Here is a 27,293-nt window from a genome sequence, read left to right on the forward strand (position 1 = left end):
CCGCAGACGTCGCCAATGATCTGACAAAACAAGGGTTTACTGTAATAGAGTGTCACAGGATGACCTCAAGAAGGTATAGAAAGGTACTGCCGTGGAACATAAACGGTTTCACAGACAGAAGAAAAGAGCTACTGGAGCTACTGACACGTCTAGAAATAGACGTCATGGCACTCCAGGAGACACGGATAAGAAGCGAAAAGAGCTACCGAATCCCAGGATATAATATATATATAGGACAGAGAGGCCAGGGGGCGCAACGCCGCGGGGAGCGTTGCGCTACTAGTAAAAACAGATCTAGAGCAAAACGAAGAAAGAAAACCAGATGTCCAAATCGGAGAAGTAGTAGCGGTCAGAGTCAACGTGAGACGCTATGAACAGCTGAGAATATCGTTGGTATACCTACCTCCTCGAGGTAGAAGACTAGAAAGAACCGACATGGCAGAACTATTCCCAGATCACCATCCTACAGTGGCCATCGGCGACTTCAACGCAAAGTCGCCAGACTGGAACTGCAGAATTGCAAACACAAGAGGCAGAGATATAGTAAGATTACTAGAAGAATTTGAGGACATCGAGGTAGTAGCACCTAACAGCCCAACGCACTACCCGCAAGCAGAGGCAGTCCCAAGCATTCTCGACATCACGCTAGTACAGAACATCGATACTATAGAGGTGGAAGTACTAGACGAAGGTTCGTCAGACCACAACCCCATCCTACTCACAATAGAAAGGGGTGAAGTGGAAACAGACAACCCAACAAGGCGAGTCATAGACTGGACAAGATTCCAGCGAGCCATACACGATGCGCATGGTGAGATACCACGCATCGAGACAAAAACAGATCTGGAGAACGCCACGAACCAGCTTCAGCAGGCGATCATACAAACAACGGAAAGAAGCGCGCGGGAAGTCCCAGCCACGTGCTATAACTTTCATGAGCATCTTCCACCAGAAACGATGAAACTAATCAGAATAAGAAGACGCCTGAAAAGACAGTACCAAAGGACACGTGCACCTATGGACAAAAGGTGCATGCATAGAGCAAATAGGATAGATGGACCGCGACGACCCTGCCCACCGATACACGGCGAGCAAGAAATTGTCTACACTGGCGGAAGCATGACGTCCCGTTCACAGACGAGGTAGACGAAATAGAGAGACAGGTGAAAAGAACGGTACGGAGGCTTAGACAACGGACAGATAACACGCAACCCCTGGCCCCGACATCGCCTGAGGAAGTGAAGAACATTCTGAGACGTCTTGCCACTCGGAAAGCACCAGGCCCAGACAATATAACAAATCGAGCACTGAAAGTGCTGCCGCGATAGGGTATAGCAGCCATAACCAAATCATAAATGCTATACTCAGATTGCAACACTTCCCGTACCCGTTCAAAGAGGCAATGGTAATCCACATACCGAAGCCCAAGAAGAACCACCTGTTTCCAGCGAACCACCGGCCAATTAGCTCACTGCCATCCGTAAGCAAAGTGGCGGAGCGTGTCATCCTGAAGAGACTGGAAGAACAAACTAGAGAGTTAGGGATCCTCCCCGACGAACAATTCGGTTTTAGATCAGAACACTCAACAGAGCTACAAGTCCTGAGGGTAGTGAACTTTGCGACAGAAGGCTTCAACCTTGGCAATGGATACAATACCGGAGCTATCTTCTTAGATGTCTCCAAGGCGTTTGACAGAGTTTGGCATGACGGGCTACTGGCCAAGATGAGCGATTTTGGATACTCAAAACCAATGGTGAGATTAATTCAGTCTTTTCTAGCTGACAGACGATGTCGCTGCAAAGTAGGAGACGAATTATCAACAGTTCGACTACTGGAGGCAGGAGTCCCGCAAGGTGCAGTCCTTTCGCCACACCTCTACTCCGTATACACGGCAGACGTGCCCAAGTTGGCGCTCTACGCGGACGACACGGCCCTGCTGGCGAGATCTACGAGTCAAGCACACGTTACGAGATACCTTCAACACCAGTTAGACATATTGGAGGAGTGGGCTAACCTGTGGAAGATCAGTATCAACCCTGACAAGAGTCAGGCGATACTATTCACTCGCAGGTTCGTACAACCGGAAGGCAACGTCATATTTAGCGGACAAAAGATTCCGTGGACAAACAAAGCGACATACCTGGGGGTCATCCTAGACAAGAAACTAACATTCCAGGCCCACGTACAGCAGAGAATAGGAATGGCCAGACAGGCCAGACGACGCCTGGCGCCGATCATAGGAAGAAGCAGTAACATGGCATTGAAAGTCAAGTTACTAATGATCAGAACGATTCTAATGCCAATAATACTGTATGCATGCACTGCCTGGGGCCCGTGCGCAGACATACAGAAAGAAGATCCAATCGTTTATGAATGCCAGCGTAAGGGCCGGAGTAAACGCACCTTATTATATACCCAACAGATTTATATACAGAGACTTAGACCTGGACACGCAATATGTGGACGTGTATATGGGAGAACATGCAGAAAGCACGTTCGATAGGGGTATCCCGTGAAGGGCGGCACTGATGTCTAAGGACTACATGCCGTCATACCATCAGTCATGAACCCATTGGTCCTTCTTGAGACCAATAATCAGTCGAAAGGGTAGGGGAGCTGAACTCCAAACCTGAAGGAAACGAGGATGACCTTCTGAAAGCACGTTCGATAGAATCAGATCGCACTCAAATCCAGCATTCCGCGATCTAGACGATGCGTTAAATATGGATGACCCCAGATTCCGAGAAAGGGACAAACATCCCAGGCCGACTAAACAGAATAACAGACCGCCCCCGTTAGTCGCCGTCAGGCAACTCAGGTAAGTATAAAACTAACCAGATACACTCTCTTCCAGTTAGGTTCAGCGAAGAACACTTCGACCGCGATCGCGACTCTAAAAATTTTTCTTGGATGCACTGAGAAACGCTCGATGCATAACAAACACAAAGTCGCCGGTTAGTTTTTGGGAGCCCACATGCTTGAATTCAGTCAGGAATAGTCAGATAAAACAACGATTCGATAAGAAAGTAAAAGCACCTGACTTTCGACCAAAAGAGGTCAGATGTCAATCTTGCTCAAGTGCCTATCAGCAAGTTGAGGACCGCTCGGAGAGCGGAGGTGGATGGAGTGGGGTAGTAGGTTCTCCTCGCTAAATAGCTGGGGGGAAGCTTCTACTTCAGGGCACTCAACCCATGAGGGGGCATGGGGGGTGCGAGTTAGTCTGCGTAGGAAAGGCGAAATAAAGTAACACACGTCAATAAATGTATTTTGATTTGACTTATTGTTTTTATGTGTGATTTGCTAGTATGGAAAAGAAGCGAAAAATCGACAGTGAATGCAGAATGTTCCAAGAAAAATGGAACTTTCAGTATTTTGTGACTGAGTCCAGTAATAAGGCGCTATGTTCAATTTGTAATGAAACCATAGCTGTTCTCAAAGACTATAACATTAAACGACACTATGAATCAAAACATCTTCAAAGTTACGCCAAGTATACAGGAAGTTTGCGGAAGGAAAAATTTGAAGCTTTGAAACGCGGACTCAAATCGCAGCAATCTTTGTTTACCGAAGCGAATACTGAATAAGAGTCTGCAACTCGCACCAGCTTTCGTGTGGCTCTTGAAATCGGAAAACGTGGCAAACCATTCACCGATGGAGAAATGATAAAAGAATGCAGTAGCCGAAAAAATATGCCCCGAAAAAGTAAATTTATTTAAAAGTGTCAGTTTGTCAGCAAACACCGTGGCTCGGAGGGTGCAAGACATCGCAGAAAATATATCATCTCAATTGTCTGACAAAAATGGACATCATGAGTGGTTTTCTCTAACAGTGGATGAGTCAAAGGATGGGTCAGATACTTCTCAGGTGTTGATTTTTATTCGCGGAGTAGATAAAAGCTATGAAGTGTATGAAGAACTTTTTGATATTGATATTATTCACGGCACGACAACTGGGGCAGATATTTTTGAGGGAGTTGATGATGCCATTAATAAAAACAACCTTCGATGGAGAAATCTGAAATCTATAACAACTGATGGAGGCAAAAATATGTATGGTAAAAATAAAGGAGTGGTTGCACTTGTGTCAAAGGCTGTAGAAAATGATGGTGGTTCAAAACCATTAGTCTTACATTGTATCATTCAACAACAGTCCTTGTGCGGAAAATGTTTGGATATGTCTGAAGTTCTAAAACCAGTCATATCAGTTGTTAACTTCATCAGTTCCACTGGGCTGAATCACCGACAATTCCGTGAGTTTATTCAACAGATTGGAGAAAATGATTTACCATATCATACTGCCGTACGCTGGCTTAGTTGCGGAAAAGTCCTTAAGCGCTTTTTTGAACTTCGAGCAGAGATTTAAATGAGAAGCAGCGCCCTTTTGCCAATTTAGAAAATAGTGAATGGATGTGGAAGTTAGCCTTCTATGTCGATTTCACAAATCATATGAACGAACTGAATTTGAGATTGCAAAGAGAAAATCAGCTTCTCCCTGATTTATACACCAATATCAAATCCTTCAGGCAGAAAATAATACTATTTCAATCGCAATTACGTAAAAAATGTTTCACACATTTTGAAACATGTGAAATATTCAGCCACACTACAGAGACTGAATTTTCCGTCAATTTTGCAATCGAAACTTTGAGTGCTTTGAAGATAAATTTTGATACTCGTTTTTCAGATTTTGATGTTATTGCGAATGAAATTAAGCATTTTCAAACTCCTTTTGATTCTGACATTGAAACCCTGGCTCCGGAAGTCCAAATGGAAATTATTGATTTACAGTGCAGTGATATGCTTAAGAACAAATATCAAAATTCATCTTTGTTGGCATTTTATAAGAGTCTTCCACTGGAACAATTTGATAATTTGCATAAATTTGCTCGTGGGTTGTTTTCTGTTTTTGGTACTACTTACTGATGTGATAAAATGTTTTCCAAGATGAAGTACACAAAGAATGTTTACAGATCTCAATTAACCGATGAGCATCTTAAATCTCTTTTGATAATTGGTACAAGTGAAATTGATCCACAACTACAAAGTATTGTCGGTGGAAAATCACAATTACATAAATCTCATTAGTGTTTTTGTTTTACTGTGATTCATTTCAATTATTTGTTAGTTATTAATATGCTTAAACTTAGATACTTAAGTTAAGTTTTCTGTCGTTAAGTTTTACCTTGCAAGTGAATAAAACCGAGTAATTATCATTCTGTGTTTTCTTCTTCAACTTATCACAGCAATAGTAACAACAATTAGGTAATCATTGGCTGTCGCAGGCCAGATTGATGACAGTAAATCATTGGCTGTCGCGGGCCGGATTGATGACACTGGCGGGCTGGATTTGGCCCGCGGGCCGTAGTTTCGGAGACCCCTGTTCCAGACTATTAAAGTTGCAAGTGACGTTCGAGTCACCAATCAGGCGGATGGCTCCTTTTTGCATGGAATCCAGCAGCTTCAGGGTGTGCCTATAGGGGCGGAGCTCTATATATGAGAACAATACCCCAATGGTCTGATCTGAGCTTCAGAATCAAAATTTGCTGAGATATGTACAGTTTTCTGGTTCGAAACGGTGTTCCAGCCTTTCGAAAAGTAACATTTTTCTACATAATTTTTGGATGAATGAAATGAAAAATGTAGAAAACTTCCAAAGGAAGAAAGAAATTAAATAATATCAAAATAAACTATTCACAAAGATTGTAGATCATGCATAGAAGTTATTTTTAGACACGAATTGGAAGAAAAAGCCTTCTCGAAACAACCACTTTCATATAAACATTGAATTGAAAAAAAAACACTTACATGGAACACTGTCATCCACAATGGCGACATCGATGTTACGGAATAAAACACTTGCCTTATTGCCTTTCCTCCTCTTCAGCACCACATAAAAGTAGTTGTTTCGAAAGTACTATTTCTTCGTGTAATTTATAGTTCATCTGAAAGTAGTTGTTTCGAGCGGGCTTTTTCTTTCAGTTTGTGTCAGAAAGTAGATAACTTTTATGCATGATCTACACATCTTTGTAGAGATGTTAAAGATGGAGAAGTGAGCCAAAACCTTTCCTAAATATTGTCTAATGTTATGAGTACTACGTACTTTCAATATTTTGTAAAGTATTTGAACAGAAAATATTTAGCATCAGATGAACTAAAATCTAGGTGTTATTTGTATAAAAAAGAATACCTTAGGAAACTCATTCTTGTCAATGAAATCACCGTACTCACCAAAAAGACAAGCACATGAGTATTTAGCATGTAAATCTATACAAGCTGCTCCGTTTTGACAAGGGGCTGAGGCACATTCATCTATTTCCACATCGCACAACAAACCTCCCCAACCTGTAAAGTAATAGTTTGATTGAATATTTCAAATAATCATGGACTGGCATGAAATTGTTCTGCTACGATATCCATTACTTTTTTACAGGTCATTAAACGATTAAACGATTTAATCTAAAGATAAATTCATAATATACGACAATTTCTTTCTTCTTAACAACATATATAACTAAAACAAGCTTTTTAAATTGCGTATTCTCAATTCAGTATCAGAGCTGCCATCTACTGAAAAGTAGTCAATATTCATAAGAATACTAAAATTTTCTTGTGCTGTTCCTATGCAGAACGAGATTTAAATTTTCCGATGCGTAAAGAACTAAGTCGCTAGATGTCCCTTCAACACTGAGTAATTAAATATAGTTAGATTTATAATTGAATTCAAAAGAAATCACAAATGAGCCCAATCTGCATCTGTAGAAATATAATGTTAAAAACGAATTATATTTTTGAATATATCGACAACTTTCTGAAACAACTAAAAATTTCAAAAATACAACCCAAATGCAAATTGTTATTCTACAGTGATGTTTTTTTGTGTGTAGCCGGCATCAGTTGAATAACCAGAATTACATATATACCAAAAGAACGCCTAGAACAACAGTTGGCAAGAGGCGGACCGCTGCCGCGGTCCATTTGCGGACCGCGAAAAGTCGAACATCGAACCGCCAAATACTGTAATGTGTTTTATACCAAGTATAAAAATTAATACGTAGATAAGGTATACTATACCTTCATTGATTGAAGTAATATTTTTAAGCCACATAGAATTCAACTAAGTATATACTTTCAAGTTGCCTAGTCAACCTGTTTTACAAGTAGCTACAATTTATATGGTTTTATTAGTTTCCTATCTACCCTGTGTTTATGTGTGTTTGTACGCGATTGCCACTATTTTGTTTTGTTGAAACAAGGCAAGCGAGTATCAAACTCGGGGGTGCGGGCGTGTGGGCGGGGGAAGCAGTCTGTCAGTCGTAGCGCAAACCGCAAACCGCGCATTGTTTTGTGATTTTTCGCGTTTTCATAATATTTTCCTACCTATGCTAATATGGATTCTAAAAAGCGTGAAGTGGACAGTGAAAATAGGAGGTTTCTGGCAGAATGGACTGAACAATATTATTTTACGCTGCCTAATAGACCTCAAGCGGTTCCAGTGTGCCTTATATGCAATAAAACTGTCGCTATTGTTAAGAGTAGTGATTTGAAGCGACACTACGAAACAACTCATCAGCAATTTCACAAAAACTTTTCTTTTGGCAGTAAGGCTCGTAAATAAAAACTTCATTCATATCTCAGTTCTCAAAAAAAAAGGATAAAATTACTAGTTCGTTGCATAGGCTAGCAAGAAAAATCCACAGAAGCAGCGCTACGTGTGTGATAAACAGCAGAAACTATTTTCAGATTCTGAGATGGTGAAAAAATGTATGTTAGAAGTAGTCACGGCACTTTAGGAAAAAAAAATATGTTGTCGCTGCATTTCAAAGTATTTCTTTATCAGGACGAAATAATAACCGAAAAACGGAAATTTTTGCTGCTGATATTAAAAACAATCTTCTGTGAAAGGCACCTTGCTACGCCGTAGCACTTGATGAATCATGTGACATTGTTGATGATGAACAAATGTCTATTTTTGAACGATTTTTTGATATTGAGTGTCAGATTTTTAGGGAAGAGTTGCTAGCAATATTTCTGTTGAAAGGTTACACTCGAGGGGAAGATTTATTAGTCATTGATGAATTTATAACTGAATGTAACATTAGTTAAGATAAAATGGTGTCGCTTTCAACTGGCGGAGCCCCAGCAATAATTGGCAAATAAAAAGGTGAAGTAAAGAGAATCAAGGATAAAAACTCAGGTCTAATATCGTATCAGTGCATAATTTACCAGGCAGCCCTTTGTGGAAAACTTAATGCTACACTGAAAGAAGTGATGGAGAGCTTGATCAAGTTGATTAATTTTATAAGATCTCATTCTGCTCTTTAGCACCGACATTTCAAGGAGTTTCTTTCTGACAGCATATTCTGACTTAATTGCGACACGACAAAATGTTCGTTGGCTAAGTAAAGGTTAAGTTATTGAAAGTTTCTGGCTGAAAGAAAAACTAACATCCTTCTTGCAAAACTTAGATACGGAGGGAGCCAGAAAGCACAAACAAGCGTAATATGCTGGTCGTGGCTTTTTTGAATGATTTTTTGAAATATTCAAATGCGCTCAACACAGAATCACAAGGAAATGGAAAATCAATATGTGATTAATACAATGATACAAAACGTGTCTGCTTTTCGTCGCAAACTAGATATTGCAAGACAAGAATTTATTCATATTCCGACAATTCTTTAATATGAAAAGAACTCTGAAGAAGACATTGCAGGGATTGTAAAATTTCTGGCCGATCTTAGGAACGAATTTGCTACAAGACTTTGCACAAATGGGCAAGCTATCTCCGTTTCTTAAATCGTCATTTGAAGTTGATGTAGCGGCGGAATGGATATATGTGGCTGTCAAAGGCATCACTTCAAATAGAGATAATTGATTTGCAAATGTATGAAACGGTATCCACTGAAGAATTTTGGACCAAACATGTTCCAGAAAATTATGAAAATTGCAAGAAACTAGCTAAAAATTTGGATACTATGTTTGGTTCGACATATGTATGTGAAACATCTTTCTCAAAGATGAATTTTCTGAAAAATAAATGTCGTTCGAGATTAACAGACGCCCATCTAGAAAATACACTTCGAATTTGCTGTTGTTCATATCGAGAACCAAACTATAAAAAACTGGATCAAAACCTTCTGTGTAATTTCTCACGATAATTTTAGGTCTTGTGTTTTATAATTCAGAATTTGATTTGAAACCAAAATAATACATAGGTAGCACTTAATTTTTATCATTTGACTAGTATACCTTTGGGTACGAAAATTTAAAATTTCTGATAAAGTGGGAAATAAAACGTTTGCAAGTTAGGTAAACATTCTTCAATCTGTCAGAGATAACATTATTGACAAAAAGATTGAATAATAATGAATATTACTGGAGTTTTTTCTCAACACCTTTCTCTCGATGATGATCACTTGGTGATGGAAATACGTGTCGAGGTGTTAAAATAACGGTTTGGTGCTGGAAAAAACTCCGGTAATATTCATTACTACACCAAAGGTTCCAAACAGTGCATCACATGTTAAAAGATTGAAGTTTATTTAACATTTTATAAGTAAAAGGACATTTTCCTGACCTTACCTCACACATACCTACTAACCAAATATAACAACACTATTTTTGTTTTACCATTACCATTTGTTTTTTTTTTACGTTAAGTTCATAACCTAAGTTCCATTATTTGAAATCTAATCGGAAGGTATGAAATTAAAACTTTAGTTGTAATTGCTATCATCGGAAAAAAAATTAATTGCAATAACGACTGGTGGTGACGATATGATGTGGAATCGATAAGAGGTATGCGGATTATCTCATCAAATGTACTCAAGTCGTTAAAATATTACATAATATTGAGCAGCATACAGGGCAAGTAGGGATAATTGTGTGAGAAATGCTAGCAAAGGAACGCAACAAAGATACAGCGCGTTATACAAGAATTTGTAAATAGAATGTTCTTTCTAGATCCGCATAGCTCTCGCTGTTCCATAAATGACAGTGATGAATTTTTGATTCCCTAGCTGACAATTCAGAATAATTCTAACATTCATTATTTGAACATCCATCGTAATTTTTTATTTGTTTTTTTTTCTTCATATAAAAAAGTAAAAAACTTTCAAATAAAATGATGATGAAAGGTAGAACTGGACACTCTGGCGCAAAGTAAATTTAAAACAAGCACTGTTCCCAAAATATCATACTTTTCTCGACGCGCGTTTTACCAACGAAGTTGGCGTCTTCAGAAGATGAATAAGAAGTTGAAGAAGTAGTCTACTTCATCTTCTGAAAACGGCAGCTTCATATACTATTTACTTTATATACCATTTAAACTATACGAAATATAATACATTTCCTCCGGAAGAATGATACTTTCTAACTCTTGACAATTATTCTCAGCGGAACTAACAAGTCAAGGTGATATTTGTTTCATACATTTTTTCAGTGCCTTCAGCATAGATGAATTCTCGAGAGAAAAATATTAACTGGAAGGCGGTACTAACTCCGCCACTTTCGCTCACGCCCCTCATTCCATAATTACGATCACTTCAACAGAAGAAATTTATTTGTCCCACGTAGACGTTTCAATAATATCATATACAAGGCGAAATATAAAAATTTTTAAGTTTTCAATGTCCCAATAAGGATTGTAATAAATATGAAATTATAAAATACCCGGTTGGCATCGGCAAGTGAATGTTTCTCCAGGTCCCTCTTCACATATTCCCCCATTTGAACATCTCGTTTCGTTGGTGGCGTTACAGACAGCAATATCTATATCACAATACATTCCTGAATATCCAGGTAGGCAGTTACATGTGTAGCCATTTTGTGCATCCAAACAGGTTCCGTTATTCTGGCAGGGATTACTTTCACATTCGTTAATATCTTCTTCACATAAAGTACCTAAAACGTATGAAAGTGAAACCTATTTGAAAAAAATATCACAGTAAAGCTTAATTAAGAAAACAAATAATATTAATTTATTCATAATGGGTGATTCATTTTTTCGGTCTATATAAAAAAGTATATTTGGTGATAATATGTAATACATGAACTGAAAAGTCTCGGGCCTAAAGATGGCGCTAGTCTCATTGCATTCACCACTTTTTCAATTACCATTAACCTCCAAAAGAAAACTGTTGGAATTTAATTTTATTCTACTCATATGTTTGTGAGTTATTGTGCCAAGAGTGACAATACTTTTGTTATTTGTTTGAAGGTGGTTTTCAGCTCGTGTTAATAGTTCAATTTTTTGTTTTTCTTTTGGTTGTTGCTTGTATGTTATTTCATTGTAATTTCAGTTTTTTGCTTAATAAAATTGTTTTTTCAGCTAACCTTTTTAATTTTTTTGCAGATTCTTTTAGGGATTGCAAATCAATTTATATCATATTAGACAATGGAACAGTTAGAAATCATTAGATTCAAAAATTCTGGTAATTTACTGAATGATCAATTAGAATTGAATAAGTCCCCGTTTCTGAATATTTTTTCAAATGTGGAAACTGGTACATTAGCTCAGGTATATTAATTCATTACAACTCAGGTAAAACTCTGGTACTTGAAATGTAGGTACTTCAAATTTCACAATTAGGTATACAAAGCTTTGAATATGTAAAATATAGTTAGTAATGACACGCCCGAAGAAGCCATTGTATATTGTATGGCGAAACACGTGATGCGTTTTTGTAAAACTGTTTAGTGAAAATCTCACAATAAAGTTTTTTTTGAATACGATATTTACTTTTTCAAGTATTTCTTGCAATTTATCTTTCGGGACAAATAACATCATCAACAATTTTTTTTTAAAACGGAACTTTGAAACTACTTTATCAAGTATACCATAACGTTATACCATAACGTATTGTGCAAGTATTGGTGAAATTGTTGAATTTTAGGTAATCCGTATTTTGGTGTTATAAATCATGAATTTCTTTGCCGTTTCATTAGATATCATTTTAGATTTCTTCAATTCAGAAATGAGGTTATTTGCTTTTTGTTGAATGGTTAAGGTGGGATCTCTTTCATTCATAGAAATATAAGATTGTGATGAGGTATACCAAAGGACTTTTCGTTCATTATAACAGTCCCATTACCTTTATCTGATCTAGTCAGTATCAAATTTGGGAGATTTTGCAAAAAAAATATTCGATTTTTTATATAGTTGATTAGATGGTTTTTTATTATGTGGTTTTTGGAAATAATTAGTAAGCATGTTGGTGATTTTGACTCTGTAAACACTTTTCTAATTTTCATTGAAATCATTCATAATTTCCGACAACAATTTTGGAGTCGAAATGTCTTTTGTTGTTGGAGGTAAACTGAAATTGTATCCAAGCGGAAAAAAATGTCCAATATCTTTAGGAATGTTGGCTTCGATAAAATTTCTTAATCACTTCTCATTAGTTTGGTTTCTGAATATATTAAATATTTCCAATTTATTTATATTCTTACGATTCATATTATCACAAATTTATTTATATTTGGTAGTTTGTGCTTTTTTCATATTCGTACCAAATTTGATGAGGTAGTGAACGTCTTAGAAAACTTGTATGTTCAGTCGAAAGATTTTCAAATGTTATGCTAGTTATTTTAATTTCTAATTTTAAAATATCTCTGGTTAAATTTTCATAAAATAAATAAATGTGAAGTTTGTGGAGATCAAATCGTGAGGTGTAGTTTTTGAAATTAGGATCAGCAGAACGGAAGTGTACTCTTATAACACAAGTTATTCCAATATTTCGAAAGCGTTTATTATCATTATCAAGGAGGAGCTACAAAAAAGTGATACAAAAATATAAAATTTGTTGAAAAAAAACACAACTTATTGTTAGTGAGGATGCCGTGTCGAACAGTTGAAACATGTCAATAAAATAAAACATGTCACCAAATTAAAAAAGGTTTGACTTCTCACTGATATAAGCCAAATTATTTAAATTCACATAATAAAATTGTTACATGGTTTGAAATTATAAAATACTGGTTAAAGCCATGTGGCTGTAGGCCACAGAGAGAGAGAGAGAGAGAGAGATGATAAAAAAGGTTGACAGTGAGAGCTGTCATGTGATTCAGTTTGAAAAATCGTTTGTTTGTATATCTATGTTGAACTATGGAACAAAAGAGAACAATTATGGTGCAAGTGTTATTAGAGTCATCTACTGTTTTGTGAGATTATCAATAAGAAAACCCAATGTCAAATACGTGAAAAAGTTTCTTTGAAGGTGGTTGACAATGTTTCGTGGTGTATTTCATCAGTTCGGACTTTCGGACTCTCATTGTCCAATATAATATAAATTGATTTGAAATCCCTGAAAAAAATAAGAGATTAACCGATAATAACAATTTTAATAATTAAATTAATTAAAATTAATTGAAATCACTTATTATTTATTTATAACAATTTTATTAAATAATTTTATTTCATTTTAATCAATTTAAATAATAAAATTGTTATTGAAAAATAAATCTGTTTTAAAATCTGTTTTTCCGTTAATCAGCTGTCGCCCCTAAACGAACGACAACTCTCAGAAGTTGAGAAACTTGTGCGAGCTAAGGACTAACGAGGTCTAACCTTTTAACGTGTGATTCCTAACACGGTTGCAGAATTATCCCAGCTTCAACCAGATAAATTCTATGTAGAAAAATACCTGGTCGAGGCAGGAATCGAACCCACGACCTTCCGATCGTGAGTCGGGCGCACTAACACCGCGGTTGATCTTTTATTTTTTTCAGGGATTTCAAATCAATTTATATTATATTAAACAATGAGAGTCCGAACTGATGAAATACATGAAAAAGTGTTATTGAAATGAAGTAAAGCTCTGCCTCAGGGAAGTTGGAGATTCGATACATTTTTAAAATATGTTGTGACTTAAGTTAATGAGAATTCAGCATTATTGCTGATTTGAAAATCATGTAAATTTTTATCGATATTAAGTAGAAATGCATAAATGTCGCTGAGGTGATCAATGTCTGATCTTTTGTTGAGGCAATTAATTGATTGTCTCAGGATGTAATCTACTATCACTTTTGTGTTGAGTTATTCTATCTTTAAGTAGTCTTGACGTTTGACCAATATCTTTATTACTACAATTCAAACATGGTATGGAGAAAACTAAATGAGATTGAAAATTTGTAGGAGTTTATCTTTAAGTTTTGAAAATAATTTATTTATGGTTAGAATAGAGATACGACTTCTAAGCTGGCAATTTCATAGTTGTCGGGTAATTTCATATTATTGAAAGTAGACAAAACATCGAAAGAATCTTCAATAAAATATTGGTTTGTGAATTCATAGGCTTTTATTAAAATTTCTGTGAGAAATTTTCAAGTTTCAAGATTTTCAGTTGGATAACCAAATGAAGCAATGACGGGTCTGATAGATAGGATTGGTTTATGTATTTTAGGCAAAGCATAACATTTGGGTAAAGTCCCAGTATAATTAGTGACACGCTTTTTTGTGACTTCGTCAATCCTTTGACTTCAAACCATGTTTTAATTGAATCATTACAGTTTCGTTGAACTTGTGAGTAAAGATCCTACATTATAAGTTCAATAGAAATTTTAACAAATATGAATTCGAAAACCAATATTTTATTGATGATTCTTTCGATGTTTTTTCTAATTTCAATAATAGAAAATTACCCGACAACTATGTAATTGCTAGCTTAGATGTCGTATCTCTTTTCAGCACTGTCTATTTAGGTGCTTGTCTCAGATTTATTGATAGAAAATGGGGACGTATTAGTCAATTTGGTGATATTCAAATAGACGAATTCTTCCAACTTATAATTTTCCTTTTCAATAACACATATTTCTCATTCAATGGTAATATTTATAAACAAACTTTTGGTACTCCAATAAGAGCAAAGATTAGCCCCATTTTAGCAGTATATGTCATGCATGACCTGCTAGCCTTGGTCTTACAGGTTCTTCCTTTCAACCTTTTTTTTATAAAAAAATATGTCGACATTTGTCATTCGTGGGGATACCAGTACAAATTATTTTGGATTTTGATGAATGAAATTCAAAAAATATTCAATCATAGCAAATTGAAGAATTGACAAAAAATTACAAAGTGTCTTTGAAAACACAATTTCTCACAAATGAAGACGGTCCCATAAAGATGAATATGTGAAAGCTATTTTCGGGGTTTTTTCCCCGTGGTCTGCAGATTTTTAAGCCTGACGTTTCGTATACTACTGCGGTAGACATTATCAAAGGCGATGTGGTAACGGTCGTAGTGCCCGAATTAGTGCTAGAGCTGTTGTTCCTGTTGTTTACAACGCAGTAACTACTATGCATGTATTTGACTCTGCCTCTCTATACAGTGTGTCCAAGATAAGGATCCTAAGCATGGGAATCCCAGTACCTGTTGGAGATACAGCTTAGGTTAAATTAGGAAAAAGTTGTGTTCTTTAAAGCTCATTTACATGCCGTTTAGAAACTTGAAGAATTTTCATGGCCTGCGGAGATATTTGGGAAAAACGAGAATTTGACAATATCAATTTTATTTTTTTCTGACTTTATTTGAAAAGATATCAAAAAACGAATAACACTTTTTCATTGGCACTTTTAAGGTACTACACGATGGTATTTTTAGATTTTATATCCGACGTTTCGTTTTCAAGAAACCATCATCAACTTTATTTTTTTATATGACCCGAAACAAAAGTACACCCTGTATCTGATTCCATTTTTTATTACGAATTCAACGATGTATCACATGCCATTGTTTTCTTTTTAGTTTAAAGTAAAATTACATTTTTTTCTATTTTTAAAAAATCTTCAAGTAGGCGTTGCAAACAAATGCTTTGACGTAAATACCTGTCACCGAGCCTATCAAATATTATTTAATTACACGATAAAATAGTAATTGTCGTTGTTGTTAGCCTGTTTGTCGAGTTGTTGTTTTTAGAGTTATTTTTGTCGTTATTATTGTTTATTGTTGAATAGATAATATTGTGTTATTATCGTCGAATATGCCGGGTGAGCATTATAGCCATGAAGAAAAGTTTGACATGCTAACGTGCTACATTTTGTGCCACAAAAATACTGTAAATACAGCAGCAATGTATCTTAATACATATCCAGAAAAAAGCAGCCATGTATGTCCATTTTCTTAGAGCTGGCTCGAAATTTAAAAGAATATGGTTCCTTTAAAAAGCCTGTTTTATCTCGAAAAAAAGGATCTTTGGAAGAAGCCCAAAATAATGTTTTACAAGCAGTTGTTGAGAACCCTGAAATATCAACTAGGCAAATCGAAAATAATGTAGGAGTAGCCAAATCCACAGCTCAATTTATTTTGCGTAAAAATAGATATCACCCCTATAAATTTAGGATTTGCCAAGGACTTAAACCAGGGGATTTCGAACGGCGCCGAAATTTTTGCGAATGGTATACACGCGCGTGTGAAGAAGATTATAATTTCCCTTCAAAAATAATATGATCCGGCGAAAGTATGGTCACTAATAATGGTATCTTCAACCGCCGCAATACGCATTACTGGGCTCAGCAAAATCCGCGTGTTAAGAAAATATCAAGACATCAAGAACGTTTTGGGTTTAATATGTGGTGTGCAATTTTAGGAACTAAAATACTAGGTCCGTTTTTTACTATAATTCTTTGACCGCCGAACGATACCATCATTTATTGCAAAACTATGTAGAAGACTGTTTAGATAATTTACCTCTGGCACAGGTCAATAACTGTTGGTTTCAACAAGACGGTGTTCCTGCACATAATTCTAGACAAGTTCGAGAGTATCTTTCGCAGCGATTTCCTGGAAGTTGGATTGGAACCTTTAGTGAAGTGTCTTGGCCAGCGCGATCTCCTGACTTAACTCCTCTGGACTTCTTCATATGGGGTTTTGTTAAAAACCGGGTTTAACAACATTCTTTTGAAACTGAACAGCAGTTACGAGAATGTGTAACTGTCGCATTTAACAGTATTACACCAGAGATGTTACGTGATGTTTTAAGTTCTACAGTGAGAAGATCATACTTATGTTTGGAAAATAACGGAAACCTGTTTGAACACCTCCTTTGAATTAAATAAAAAATGCGTTAATTTTTTTGTTGTTTTCATTACTTTAAAAAAATCATTATTAACCTACTTAAAAATACATTTTAAAAATGGAAAAAATGCAATTTTCCCTTAAACTAAAAAGAAAACAATGGCATGTGTTACATCGTTGAATTCGTAATAAAAAATGGAATCAGATACAGGGTGTACTTTTTTTTCGGGCTATTTAAAAAAATAAAGTTGATGATGGTTTTTTGAAAACGAAACGTCGGATATAAAAACTAAAAATACCATCGTGTAGTACCTTGAAAGTGCCAATGAAAAAGTGTTATCCGTTTTTTGATATCTTTTCAAATAAAGTCAGAAAAAAATAAAATTGATATTGTCAAATTCTCGTTTTTCCCAAATATCTCAGCAGGCCATGAAAATTCTCCAAGTTTCTAAACGGCATGTAAATAAGCTTTAAAGAACACAACTTTTTCCTAATTTAACCTAAGCTGTATCTCCAACAGGTACTGAGATTCCCATGCTTAGGATCCTTATCTTGGACACACTGTATACTTCTGGATTGTAATTTTGAATTTTATCGGCCGAAAAACGGCTATAAAATGGCCAAACCCCTGGTAAATAGTTTTCACACAATTTTCACTGGCCGTGAAAATTTGCATTCTTTGATAAACAAAAATTCCATATAATTTCTCAGTACACCAACAGCTTTGGATAATCTTCAATATCTTCAACATGTCCTATTGATGAAGCAGAAAAAACTCTTGTAGAATGATCAACTTTTGATGATTCGTGAATGTTTTCAGCAATCTTAAGTTGAAATATTTTTATTCGACAGTGATGATGAAATCAATATTATGATGGAATCCCTATTGCTTCACAATAAAATGTACTGAACAATTGGTAACTCACCTGCATATCCTGCTGGACAGGAACAATCAAACATGGCTATGCCATCGATACAAATGCCGCCATTTTGGCATGGTGATGACCAACATTCATTCCAGTTAGTTTGGCATTGGATTCCAGTGTAACCGTCGATGCAGTAACAGAAATATGTCGAATTCAGATCATCCAGGCAGACACCATGGACGCACGGGTTGCTCAAACATGCAAAACCATTTCTCACACTTGGCAGTTGAAGTAGTAATGTTATTGCGCAGAGAAGCAGACATCGTTGGCCACCGATTTTGTACATCTTGCATTATCGAAACATTTCCTGTAAATACATTTCTAATCATTTGCATATGTGGCATTCCTTATATCTCATATAAACCATAGACCATTATTCATGGTCCATATTCATGAATACTGAAACTCGCGTTCTAACACATCAAGAATCAGATGGTTCCACACAAACAAATGTAAGATACAATATGGAATGAGATGAAGCCGATTCCCAATAGGCTAGTGTTCAGGTTAGTACACAATAACAGGTAGAAAAAAGTGAGCATTAACAACATCAACATAGCTTGTAAGTAGTAATCTCAGTCATCTCCTTATTATGCTAACTTGGTTGACAAACGCGCGTCGAGTAACGGCAATTTTGTTCTGGTGAGGAAGAAGCGTTTTCGAAAGATTCATTTCACACCACAAATTCCAAATTCTACCAAAAAAATAAGGGATATCGAAAATCAACGCTTTTTTCATCGCTGCTGTTGAAATATTCGTTTGTGTAAGTAGCGGAATTGTGGATTAGATGAAATCTGGACTTGAACTTTTCAGCCACAAGCCAGAAACATTTATAATCGACGGAACTGGCAAATAATTCAATCCTTGATCTCTGGTCATTTCATTCATTTCAACCAACTTGATATATTACAAACATCATACGATTTTCGGCACTGGAATATTTGCAACACGGTCGCCTGTCGCCTGTTATTACAGAACGCATCGCAAATGAACTATTTCATGCAGGCGATTATGAATCTCTATGCCAGATTAGTAGAGTTGTCAGTAAATGTTCATATGCAATCCCTTGCGCTAACTGTACATTTTTTATTTGTGTTTTTTGAATTTTTCACATAAAGTTCATCAATAGAAGCTATCGACATATGTATATAAGTGAAGAATCTGTCACTGCCATGGACCATATATAGAGTATTTCAACAGGGACTTCCGAATTTTGACAATTATGTGATACACACATCATCATAGACGAATGCAGCATTCAACAACACGTGCAACTAATTATTTTCTTTTTCAAAATGGGTGTTCTGTTCGGGCAACCTACGGAACGCTTCGCCCTTTTAACGTTCGCCATAATCGCCTACCGAGAGGAGTGTTCGCAATGCTGTAGATGAACGTTTGTTTGAAGGTGATTGACAATGTTTTATGATGAATTTCACTGTAGTTCGAATTTCCATTGTCTACTATATAAAATGATTTGAAATCTCTGAAACAACTAAAAAATAATAATAAAAAATGAATAGCTGAAAAAAAACAATTATATTTAGCAAACAAAACCTGAAATGAAGTAATAGTGAAATAAACTACCAGTAAAAATATAACAATTGAATAAATAAAAACAAAATAAAAATAAAGGAATGAAAAAAAGAAAATAAAAAGTGTAGATCTCAAGTCACGTTAGTTCACGACGTTTCGATTGTTAGTATCTAGAATCGTCTTCGGGTGATGACTGGACTGATTCCTCCGAGAGATGACTATTTATAGGTCGTTCAAATTCTTTCACTTATACCTGCTTTCCATTTTCCGCTTCACTGGTTCCGTGGGAGATGACCGTTTTGGCGGGAGTTGGCTATTTTTCGCTTGATGATGGATTTCCATACGTTGCGTATTTCTACGCTGGCCTGGCTGAATACGTTATTGGACAACATGTCTGCGGCTTCCTTGAATTTTTCTTCTAAACCAATGTTCCTCTCTGTGCAAGATCTCAGCTTGGGTCCACTCGATGTTGTGTTGATGGGTCCAAACATGATCTGCTATTCCTGATTTGCTGGTTTCCCCTCGCTGTGTGTGCTTCTTGTGCTCGGCAATGCGAACATTCAATGGCCTCTTAGTTTCACCAATATAGGATTTTCCACACCCACAGGGTATCCGGTAAATGCAATTCTTGGAATCGTAGTCCGCGTTTGGTGGCCTGGTTTTCGTGAGGCTGCTACGGATAGTGTTACCGGATCTGAAACAGGTTCTGATGTTGTACTTGGAACCAATTCTTCTTATCCTCTCCGATAATCCTCTGATGTAGGGAAGTGCAAGCACTGGTTGTGACGGCTTCTCTTCCTTGCGAGGCTCCTGCGGTTCTCCTGATAATGAACCATCGCAGGTAGGAGAACCGCCGGAAGCCATTAACAACCCTCAGGTAGAAAAACAGGTAGGAGAACTACCAAAAGTCATCAACAATCGTCTGGTAGGAAAACAGGTAACAAACCCATACAACTTACGCAAGCGAAACCATATAAAAACACCACAAGAAGAACCTAACATCAGTTACACCTCTCGAAGCGAAGCAGTAACTCGTCTTGATAATGCCATCTGAGATGATGGCGAAACGTCGACTATCGAATAGTACACAACGGACGAACACTCGGAAGAACAACACATCATATATATATACATACATATATATATATATACATATATATATATATATACACATATATATACATATCATATATATATATATATATATATATATATACATATCATATATATATATATATATATATATATATATATATATTTATATATATATATATATATATATATATATATATATATATATATATATATATATATATTTATATTTATATATATATATATATATATATATACATATATATATATATATATAAATATATATATATATATATATATATATATATATATTTTCAGCTGCAGGAAAACCCGGAAAAACCTGCAGCACCACATCATCTGAAGATCTTGATACAACAATGTCCTCTCTCTCATAAAACAAAATGTAGGGTGTCTCCAGAGGCTCGAATAAATTCTATGCATCGCATATATATATATATATATATATATATATATATATATATATATATATATATATATATATATATATATATATATATATACATATATATATATATATATATATATATATATATATATAAATATATATATTCTGGATTCAGAATGCCTTTGAATAGGTGTGACCAAAATTTCATGAAAAATATTCATTATTACCAAAGTTATGACAACTCAAAAATTCGAAAACTCACACAGCTAACAGTTCACAATATATCATTTTTTATGATTTCAATAATAAAGTGCCGCCTGATGAAAAAAAAACAAATGGCGTAAATATTTTTAATGAAAATAACGGAATTACATTCACACGATTCAACTAACAATGAAGCAAAAAATTTTAATAAACGTAACTAATATCTAAATATTGATATGTTTCGATTCAGTGCAACAATTAATTCTAACTCATATTCTAGTAGCCTCTACTAATACACCACGTATTTCGATACATGTATCGTAGCGCTTACGAATGTTTCTGATTAAGTTCCTTAGTTCTTGGGGGCTAATATCTACACATACCTGTTGAATTCTTACACAAAGTTCATTTCTATCTCTTGAGCGGTTTTTGTGAACCTTTTGTGTAAGAAGTCCCCAGAGAAAAAAAGTCCAAAACTGTGAGGTCTGGAGATCTAGGTGGCCACTCTATAAACGGACTACCACGGCCTATCCATCGGTTTGGAAAATGTTCGTTAAGCCATTGCATCACAGCTCTGGCATAATGAAATGAACACCCATCTAACTGGACAATTGAATTTGATCGTTCATTGATTGGCAGCTCGTGAATAGCATCCCAAAATTCCGTGTTTAAAAATTCTAGAAACCTCTGCGCATTGATGTTTTCCTCAAAAAAAAGGACCAATAATTCGTTCGTTCAATATCCCACATCAGACGTTGATATTTTGGTTATAATGGCTTTTACAGTTTATTACCCAGTTAGGATTATCCGCTGCCCAATAGCGACAATTCTGTGATGACACTACTCCATTTGTAGTGAAAGTAGCTTCGTCGGTATATAAAATATTTTTTACGAAATTTCTATTGTTTAAATATTCCCCTTGGGCCCATAAACAATATTCCAGGCGTCTTGCTTCGTCGCCTTCTTGAAGTGTGTGTAAAAATTTTGGTTTGAAAGGTTCAATATTCTTCGCCATGAGACATCTCCGAATAGTTTCTCGTGGAATATTCAAATCTAAAGTGGCATTCCTTATACCGGCATTAGGATTGTTTCCGAAATAATCTAAAATGATTTGATCATTCCTGTCATTCCTATTTCGTCTTTGTACAGGATTACTTTTTAACATAATTTTTGATACTGCACCAGTTTCATTGAATATTTTATTTATTTTATTTACCGTACCGCAGCTACTACGAGGACGATCTGGATGTCTCTCATTAAATACTCTACAAACCTCTCTAGCACTTCTAACGTCATCTCCCGAAAGGCGTACAATTTCAATTTTCTCTCTTTCGCTCAATCTTGCAGCCATGACACAAAATAATTCGAAGAACTGTAAGGTGAATATTGTTGACAATAGTACACTTAAATGAATTGAAGGGGTTATATTTTTAGGAGTGATTACTTTTTTGGGAAAGAAAGTTTTTGGCTTTCCATTACTCCATCTGATACATCGTAATGACATTCATTCACCTATTTGATTTAATCCCAGTCAAGAGGAATCTTATTTGAATGTGAGTACAATTTATTACCATTCATTCAAAGTAGAACTCCTGTGAATGATATCTGATTCTTATTCCACAACAAATGTTTGAAATACAAACTGAGTAGAGAAAAGTATCTTCTGATAATTCAGTGTTCATATAGAAGTATTTGTTTCGAAAGTATTATTTTCTTTCGTGTAATTCAATGTTTATATGAAAGTAGCTGTTTCAGGAGGACTTTCTTTCAGTTTGTGTCTGAAAGTTACTTCTTTGCATTATCTACACATTCATGTATAGAGTTTCAAATTGATTACTTCCTTCCTTTCTTTGGAAGATTCTCTCATCCTTTTTTTTTGTATCAGATGGAGTAGTAGAAAGCCAAAAACTTTCTTACATTCAAATCTTTCACAAGTGTCAAACTGTAATATCATTTCCATGGCAACTAAGATTTGAATTGAAATATTGGGTCCTTATTTTTAGTTAAAATGCGTGAAAACTTGAATGTAACTCCGCGTTATTTTCATCAAAAATATTTACACTATTTGTTTTTTTTTTTCATTTGGCGGCACTTTATTGTTGGAATCTCAAAAAAATATTCTCATGGCTATATCTGTTGATATAGGGTGTTTTTTGTGACTGTTAGCTGTGTGAGTTTACGAATTTTTGAGTGTTCATAACTTTGTTAATAATGAATATTTTTTCATGAAATTCTGGTCACACCTGTTTAGAGGCACTCTGAATCCAGTGGCGTAGTGATTTCTTCATTAAAAAAATCGCTAATAAAAAATCCCGATTTTCGACTAAGATAAAATATCGTAGAATGCCCTGAAACTTTAATAAACATTTCAAATTTTGTCCCAAGGTAGACCTTTCAGTACTCGACGTTTCAAAAAAAAATTATTAAAATCGGTTTACAGCTCCAAATTTTAGGGGGGTGTTTCCAATAAAAATGGGTCACGCTGTATATCGGGTGTCCCAGAGCTTTAAGGCCAGCAGATATCTCAGTTACCTGCAGAACAAAAATTAAAACAAAAATATGTATCATAGGAGAACACAAGCACTTTCATGCAGCATAGCAAAATCCAACCCCTGGTAAACAACCCCCAAGAAACCACCCCTAACTTTTGTTTTTCAAATGGCACGCCCATGTTTGTTTTGGTTCAACTTACAGTCTTTTTCATTTCTCGGTCAATGATGTATCATGGTAGGTAGAATGACATGCAGAATCATAGAAAATAAAAACACAAATGAAATATTAATGTTTAAGGTCATCTGTATTTTGATACATGATACTACAGAAAATGTTCAAAATGTTGGCCAGCACTTGCCACACATGCTTCAAGTCGCCGAATCAGCGCGCGAGTACAGGAAGCCCCAATCATTTCCGGAGTAACGGTATGACAAGCCTCTAAAATTTTTTGGGTTAAATCGTCAATATTCATTGGTTGTGTTTCGAAGGCAACTCGTTTCAGATATCCCCACAGGAAAAAGTCCACTGGCGTGAGATCTGGAGAACATGCAGGCCATCGCACAGGTCCACTATTTCCAATCCAACGGTCTCGAAAAGTATCATTGAGGAATGTAGTAACTACATTATGGTTATGTGCAGGAGCACCATCTTGTTGCCACCACATTTGTTGTCGTTCTTCAAGTGGAATATCTTCCAGGAGGGCAGGTAAACAATTTTCCAAGAAATGTAAATATCGGTGGCCCGTCAAAGTGTCTTGGAAAAAATGAGGCCCGATGAGTCGTCCATTATGTAAACCACACCACACGTTCACACCCCACATTGTTTGGAAATTGGTTTCTCTAATACAGTGAGGGTTGTCCTGTGACCAATAGTGCATGTTATGTCGATTAACAGTACCATTATTATGAAAGCGGGATTCGTCACTCCACAAGATTTGATTGAGGATGTTTGGATTGTCATGGACTAAAACTTGAATGTGAGCAATAAATGCCGTTCGTCTTTCGAAATCGGTAGGTCTGAGTCCTTGGTGTAAATGAATTTTGAAGGGATGATACTTGTACTGTTTGAAAATTCTCTGCACAGATGACTTACTGATCCCAATCTCTACCACCAATGCACGAACCGAAATATGAGGATGTGCTTCGGCGTAGGCCAACACATTTACGCAATTTTCCTCAGTTCGCACGGGAGTAGGATGTACTTGATCTGTTTTTCCTGGAAATGATCCCGTTCGCATGGTATTTTCTACATACGAAAACGTATTACGACCTGGTTGTCGACGATCAGGAAAGCGCTGCCCATACAGCCTCTCCGCAGCACGTTTATTCTTTCGGCATTCACCAAAAATTAAAAGCATATCAACGTATTCGTTGGGAGTGAAGGTAAAAGGCATTTTGATATACAACAACAATATCACGACTGATGGCAATGTGTCATCCAGATATCAGAGGAATGAAAGGAAGCACAAAAAGTTCTAACATTTTATCGTATCTTTTTCTGCGTAGCGTCCACTTTTTCTGGTGTCTACAATGCAGAACAATTCGATCAGTCCAGTTAATAGTACCCACTAACGTATTCAATTTTCTCGAACAATTATGATATATCGTTGGTTGAGAAATAACAAGAGCTGTCAGTTGAACGACAAACAACATGGGGTTGCCATTTGAAAAACAAAAGTTAGGGGTGGTTTCGCAGGGGTTGCTCGCGAGGGGGTGGATTTTGCTCCGCTACATGAAAGTGCTGGTGGTCTTCTATGATATACATATTTTTTTTCAATTTTTTTCTGCAGGTGACTGAGATATCTGCTGGCCTAAAAGCTCTGGGACACCCGGTATATATATATATATATATATATATATATATATATATATATATATATATATGTATAATATATATATATGTATAATTTTTTTTTGAAACATCGAGTACTGAAAGGTCTACCTTGGGACAAAATTTGAAATGTTTATTAAAGTTTCAGGGCATTCTACGATACAATATATATATATATATATATATATATATATATATATATATATATATATATATATATATATATATATATATATATAGTGTGACCCATTTAAAATGGAACCACCCCTGTAGAATGCGCATTTTTCAATCAATCTCAATTTTTTTTATTGAAATATTAAGCATGAAAAACTGTAGTTTGACACTAACTTTCACAATTTTAGTTTCATTTCCAAGACACTCTATGGTTTTTTTTGTTTGTCAAAAACGGCAAAAGTTTATTAGGCAATTTTTGTTTTCAAATTTGACTACACCACTGGATTCGTAGTCGTTATAAATCAAAACTGTCAAATTTTCATTAAAAAATATTTGTTAACAACGAAGTTACAACAACTTCAATTTTGGAAACAAAGTATTTGTTTGTAATTTTTATTCAGATTATAGACATATTTGAGATCTGACAACACTGTCATCACCAAGTAGAACACCAGTGAATTTGTACAGTGAAAATCCGAAGTCAACAGCTCAATGCGTTCTACAGTTATAACTCCTGAAAATATGGTAATGTGAGAGATTTGTGGTGCAAGCGTTTTGTAATAAAAATCTGACTACGCCACTGGATTTGTGGATAATATTCCCTTAAAATCATGCCTATTGGGCATCGTCAGTACCGGGCAGGCGGTCCTCGATTGATGAAGACAAAATGAGAAAAAACCAAGAAAGTAATTGATAAAAATAGGTGCATAATCGCAAGCGAAACATAAGTGAAACCACCTATTGGTGCGACACCCAAGTCAACTTGTCAAGTTTTTATGTCAGTGTTGGTGGGTAGTCGTTGCTGACTAGTTAGGAATATAATCAGTTAATAGTAGGGTTTTGTAGCAAATGAAGGAGTACTCTATAAAGTTTGTTCAAGTTTTCGGAAATTTAATAAATTGTTTTCATCATCAGGGATGCTACAAAATTGTACGTGTAAGTAATATTAAGATATATTAGACTTACAACTTAGACTTACAACTTTGTTGAGGATGTTTCATGACAATGAAGAAAAAAATCCTGGACTTTTGTTCTAATTTTCTACCAACCCTCACCTCATTGAAACAAATAACTCTTTATTGATTTTTTACTCACCGATTCAGGCACTCATTCAGAGAATATTATTATCAAAAACACATTGGAATATTCATAAGTATTTTTCCTTAGGTGGCACACTTTCAAACTCACCCAATTGTTATTCTTCAGTGTCACTGTGCTTCAGTCCCTTTCTTTTTTTTCTGTCCTTACCCACAAGTAGAAAATACAAATCGTCATTGAAGAAACCATAGTAACCGGTAAACAAAACATACTGTGTGTGAAACTGGTACAAAAGTTGCTTGACCGCATTCGGTTGCGGTAGAAACAATTGAATGGAATACATTGTTGCCATACTATATCGTAAATACTAGAAAAAAATATCTTCATGTTCTTTGGTATTCTGAATATTCTGGTATAACTATTATCTGTTCGAAGATTGGCCAAATCGTGAATTGAAGTAGTTTAAGTGAAATCTATATAGGATTGAAAATAAAATATTTCTTTTTCAATTTGAATATCACTTACTGAATACATGATTCAGAAAGAATAAGGATTCACGTTATGGATATTAATTTTTGATTTTTGGAAAT

The 27,293-nt window shown here is 35.6% G+C and overlaps 1 protein-coding gene across 3 annotated transcripts in view; it reads right to left on the bottom strand.

The window, feature by feature from the left end:
* The window catches only part of eys (eyes shut), a 94,224-nt gene extending 67,220 nt beyond the window's left edge, over positions 1–27,004 (bottom strand). For 2 of the 3 annotated variants that reach the window (XM_074176723.1, XM_074176740.1), the window contains exons 1-4: positions 26,854–27,004; positions 17,934–18,240; positions 10,668–10,898; positions 6,228–6,341 (exon numbers count right to left, since the gene is read on the bottom strand). In XM_074176723.1, coding sequence (XP_074032824.1) covers positions 6,228–6,341; positions 10,668–10,898; positions 17,934–18,219 — 631 coding nt within the window. In that variant the 5' untranslated portion in view covers positions 18,220–18,240; positions 26,854–27,004. Of the gene's footprint in view, positions 1–6,227; positions 6,342–10,667; positions 10,899–17,933; positions 18,241–26,760 lie in introns of all 3 variants that reach the window. The other variant, XM_074176733.1, reaches the window with a different exon arrangement.
* Between the last annotated feature and the right edge of the window lie 289 nt (positions 27,005–27,293).

This window comes from Leptinotarsa decemlineata, unplaced genomic scaffold (genome assembly GCF_025532065.1).
Source record: "Leptinotarsa decemlineata unplaced genomic scaffold, Ldec_3_MD MMD2_P_RNA_scaffold_14, whole genome shotgun sequence".
Classification (NCBI taxonomy): domain Eukaryota; kingdom Metazoa; phylum Arthropoda; class Insecta; order Coleoptera; family Chrysomelidae; genus Leptinotarsa; species Leptinotarsa decemlineata.